Source organism: Clytia hemisphaerica, unplaced genomic scaffold (assembly GCF_902728285.1).
Source record: "Clytia hemisphaerica strain Z4C2 unplaced genomic scaffold, Clytia hemisphaerica genome assembly, whole genome shotgun sequence".
Classification (NCBI taxonomy): domain Eukaryota; kingdom Metazoa; phylum Cnidaria; class Hydrozoa; order Leptothecata; family Clytiidae; genus Clytia; species Clytia hemisphaerica.
In genome coordinates, this window is record NW_027103430.1 from 875,751 (window position 1) to 880,440 (window position 4,690).

Genomic DNA, 4,690 nt, shown 5'->3' on the forward strand with positions numbered 1-4,690 from the left:
AACGGACTACTCTTACAAAGTTGATAAAGATAAATGTTCATTTTGTACAATGAGATGAGATGAGATAACCAATATGTCCTTGTCCCTGTCCGTGGGGTGGTTTTGAAGTGCAATTTTTTTCGAATCAGTACTCATTTGGGATAATCAAGGGTCTCTTTCCCAGCATGGAGGTACAAAGAAAAACAGGAGTTTAATCTGTCGGTAATTGGTCGTTAAAGTCTTTTGATTCCTTTTATAAAATGTATCAAAAGAAATTCTAAGCTCGGCCGATGAAATAAGACTCTTTAGTAGAACTCAAGTTTGCTCTGAACATTCTAATTATCAGTATTGAAGATGTTAGCCTACTAATATACGAGAATTAAATAAAACTAGCCCCACAAAACAAGTTTATATTCCATTTCGTTATCCGTTAAATTTTTGTCTCGAAAATATATTTTCTTAAAGCTAGAAAATGGAAAGTTATTTATAAGTGTGTGATTTCAGAGTCATATTTTAGACACAAAAAGTCGCTGGAGAATTTTGGAGGAGAATATCAAGCAATAGATTTCACATTGAAGAGAAAACATTAATCGGAAAATATTGTCATTTGATGAAGGATTGCCAAGTTTACAGGCCTTTTTTATAGTCCAAATATTTTCTTACACCGATGTCAGAAACAATGGATCTCGTCTCATCTAATTTCTAAAACTGAAATGAGCCAATAAGATTTCACCAATATATACAAAAGAACTCATTAAAAATGCACAATACATGAGATTATGAGTATGCATACATCGTAGGGCAAGCTTGGTTATAATAACATAATCCTCCTGTTTTTCTTTATACCTCCATGTGCTCATATGTTCCCAGTGGCTTCGTAGTTTCTTTAGGTAATTTTTTTGGTCTATTTTTTCAGTGAGGTGGGGTGCCACCTGGTCTGATACACTGGAGTGAACGAATTATTAAATATCAAAAGTTAGCAAGGGGGGCTTGTACTTTTACGGTGTGACGGGATTGGCGCTTTTTTAGTACGGTATTACGGGATTCGACGAAAAAAGAGACGGGAAAACGGTATTTTAAAATCAGACGGTGACGGTATTTAGGTAAATTTTTGCCCTGTACAAGACGGTGTGACGGTGTTATTATTTTTCCAATGTTCGGGATTCCGGGACTCAGCAAAAATTTTGACGGGAAAACGGTATTTCGAACCCCTACAACCCCCCCCCCCTTAGCACTACTTTACCATGTTATGAAATGGTATTAATTGAAGCCTTTTATTATAGAAATTGTCATTCTATCTCCGTGTTTGTCCCTTCATTAAGCTAGTTTCAGTAAAATCCTGTTATAAAAGTAATTTGTTTCCTAGCAACTAGAAACTGCAATATTAATATGTACCGTACTTATGTGCATAATTTGATATGTGTAATGTGTAATGTTTTTAAACATAACTTTCATCAAAAAGTCGACAATTTTTCATCAGATCAGACACAAATTACAACAAAGTATTTTTTAACGATCTGTGGATGTTTAGAAAAAAAAGATTTGAGGAGGTATTTTTTGCTTTCAATTTTATTTTGAGAAGCTTGAAAAAGGGACTCTTAAGGGCCGTACGTATGGTAGGTCGTTTACCTCGAGTGTCCCGACCGGGGAAATTAAATGAAATTTGGCAAGATTGGGTCCAGGAACGTGCCACTGGATAGGGTTCCTTTTGCTAATTTTATCTGTATGTGACAAAGTCGAATTGCGGTTATTTTCAAGCTTTTTCATGGTGGAAAAATTTATCGTCCACTTTTAGTCAGAGATTTTTTCAAAATTCAAAAGTCATGAAAGTTGTTACTTTTTCTTTGTAATTGAGTGTAATTTGCGTGCACGCGTAATTTAACACAAAGGGTGATGGGATAGAATTTAAAACAAAAAAATGAATATCTATCTTTAGATTGGCCACGGTATGCCAACCGTCTGTCTCGATCAGAATTTTGTCTGCTAGGGTATTATGATTGGGTTAATTTCTAAAGCTAGCATGAATATACCATTACCAAAGCTACCATTAGAATTTCAAGTAAATTTATTTCCTTGGTATTAGTCTATTAAAGTCTGTCTCAACCCAGCTGGCACACAACGTTGTTTCAACGTCCATCTAACGTTATATGGACGTTGGGAACATTATATGGACGTTGAAACAACGTTGTGTGCCAGCTGGGAATATAATCTGCAGAAAGACAAAAAAGGCTGTAACTTTTGATAAAATTCGAATTATACTCGTTAAAAAGATATTCTGGAGTGGAATATTACGAGCTGACGGGGGGGGTGCCACCCGACTTTCGAACTTTGGACCCTTACCGGGACTAAAAAGGAGAAAACAAAGGAAAATTTTGGGAATTTTACGACCCTTAACGGGACAAATTTGACAAATTTTGACCAAATTTCGATCTTTCAGGGGGTAAAAAGTTGAAATTTTCCTATTTTTCCGACCCTTAGTGGGACTGAAATTTGATTTTCTGATTTTTCCGACCCTTAGCGGGACTTTAGAAGTCCAAAAAAGGTACCCTTAAGGGTGGCGGCACATACCGTACCCTCCATTTGCCTAAGTACCCCCCTCCCCCGGAATATTACCAAAAAAGAATAAATGAAAAAAATGAAAAGATGAAAAGTAAAGAAGAAGAAAATCTGGACTTAAAACTGAAATAGTGTAGCTCGTTTTCGTAAAAAATCCTCTTTTTTCTATAGATATACACCTCAACAGACAACCTTCGAGGGGGTCTAGCCTTTTATACAAAACGTAATACCAAAAATAAATATAAAGTTGGAAATAGGAGTCATAGTACTACCTCTACACTCTACATTATGAAGTTCCTTCTTCATCTCTCATCTATATTTTTGAAATTCATTTTTGAAATGATGCAGTGCTGTAGTTGATTAGAATTGAAGCATTGATTGAAACATGGCAAAGAATATGAAAAAAGAATGATTGGATTCAAGTTTAAAATTAAGGCTATAGATTAAAAAGAACCTACCTGTGACTATTTATACCCAACTATATCTTAAATAATTTTGTGTTGGTAATGGAGATGATTTCCAGCTTACTGTAGGTGTTTCGAATCGTTTACTCAGACACTATGTTAACTTATTTTCCTTACTACTTTAAACTACCATAGAAAATTCTAAAGATACGAAAACATGGAGGATCAGTTTCCTATTATTGATATTTCAAAATTAGTTGCAAGCCAAGGTAAAGATGAAACCATTCTCAAGGAAACTGCCAATGAACTCATGGATGGTTTCTCAAAATGGGGTTTCATTTATTTGAAAGGACATCCAATAACTGAAGAATCAATCGAGAAAATGTTTCAAGATTCAGAAGCATTCTTCAAGCAACCTGTGGAAAAGAAGAATGAAGTTTTGATGAATAGCAGGGATACAGATTACATCATTGGATATGTACCATTCAAAAAGGAGACCTTTGATGCATCCAAACCGTTCGATTTGAAGGAAGCCTTCGACTATATGCACCACATGCGACCAGAGATGAAATCAAAATTATCACCTGAATTTTTCGAGCTTTTTAGGAACTTTTTTACGCAATGTCATGATTTGACGTTCTTGATTTTTCGGTTGTTGGCAATATCGTTGGATCTTGAAGACTTAGAGTTCTTTCACAAGGCTCATGATAAGTTGGGACGGTTAGGAAACACAACTCTTCTACGATCACTTTATTATCCAGCTGTGGAGCGATCAGATATCTTAGAGGAACAAAGCAGATGTGCTGAGCATACTGACTATGGCACAGTCACTCTTCTCTTTCAAAATTCTGGTGGTCTAGAGGTAAAATTTCTGTTTTTGTAATTTAGAGATCAGATAGATACCTCTTTAGGCGTAAAAAGATGAAAAATAGACCGTTCACAAAAAAAGACCTTATCTGTGGATTAATGATAAGAGCATGTTGAATTCATAGTCGATGGAGGTGGATTTAGACAGAAACTTGAGACATTAGCATCTATGCTAGAAATTGTGCTTTTATAAAAACTAGAATGTTCCGCGCAGCTAATCTGCCATTATGGAATAAAATACGGAACCAAAGCAAAATAGATAAAATAAACAAAGTAGATACTGAGTATCCTTGTAAATATTAACATCCCCCTTGAGGGCAACTTTCTCCTTTTTACTTTTGTCCAAAGAGAAATTGTTCGAATTTGAGTAGATACTTTTTTTGGTGGTTTCGTAAAGATATCAGCAACATTGTCCCCGGACGGGACATAATCTAACAAAATACTTCCTTCATCATAACATTCCCTAATGAAGTGGTAGCGGATATCTATATGCTTCGCTTTCGTATGCTTCACAGGATTCTTTACGAGTGCTAAGGCACCCTGATTGTCATTTTTGACAATAATTGGTTGCGTTTTCGATTGGAGTAATTCGTTGATCAAACGATTGAGATAAATTGTCCTTGACAAGTAAGATATAGCCATGTACTCAGCTTCACGTGGATAAAGCGACAGACGACTGCTTCTTAGACTTCCAACTGACAGCAGGACCTTCTGGGTTGAGACTAATAGAGTATCCGGTACGCTTCGGCGGTCTTCCACAGATTTAGCCCAATCGGCGTCGCTGAATGCATGAACACGAAGAGGGGTTGATGACTTTCGGAAGCAACTTGCGATCAATAGTCTTCTTGCGTACTGGAAGACATGTTTTTCATTGCGCAATCTCC

At 36.2% G+C, this 4,690-nt stretch overlaps 1 protein-coding gene across 1 annotated transcript in view; it reads left to right on the top strand.

Annotated features, from left to right (window-relative positions):
* Positions 1 to 3,138: 3,138 nt before the first annotated feature.
* The window catches only part of LOC136798015 (uncharacterized), a 9,313-nt gene continuing 7,761 nt past the window's right edge, over positions 3,139 to 4,690 (top strand). Inside the window, exon 1 of the mRNA XM_067054608.1 lies at positions 3,139 to 3,801. Within this exon, the coding sequence (XP_066910709.1) occupies positions 3,157 to 3,801 (645 nt within the window). The 5' untranslated portion in view covers positions 3,139 to 3,156. The remainder of the gene's footprint in view (positions 3,802 to 4,690) is intronic.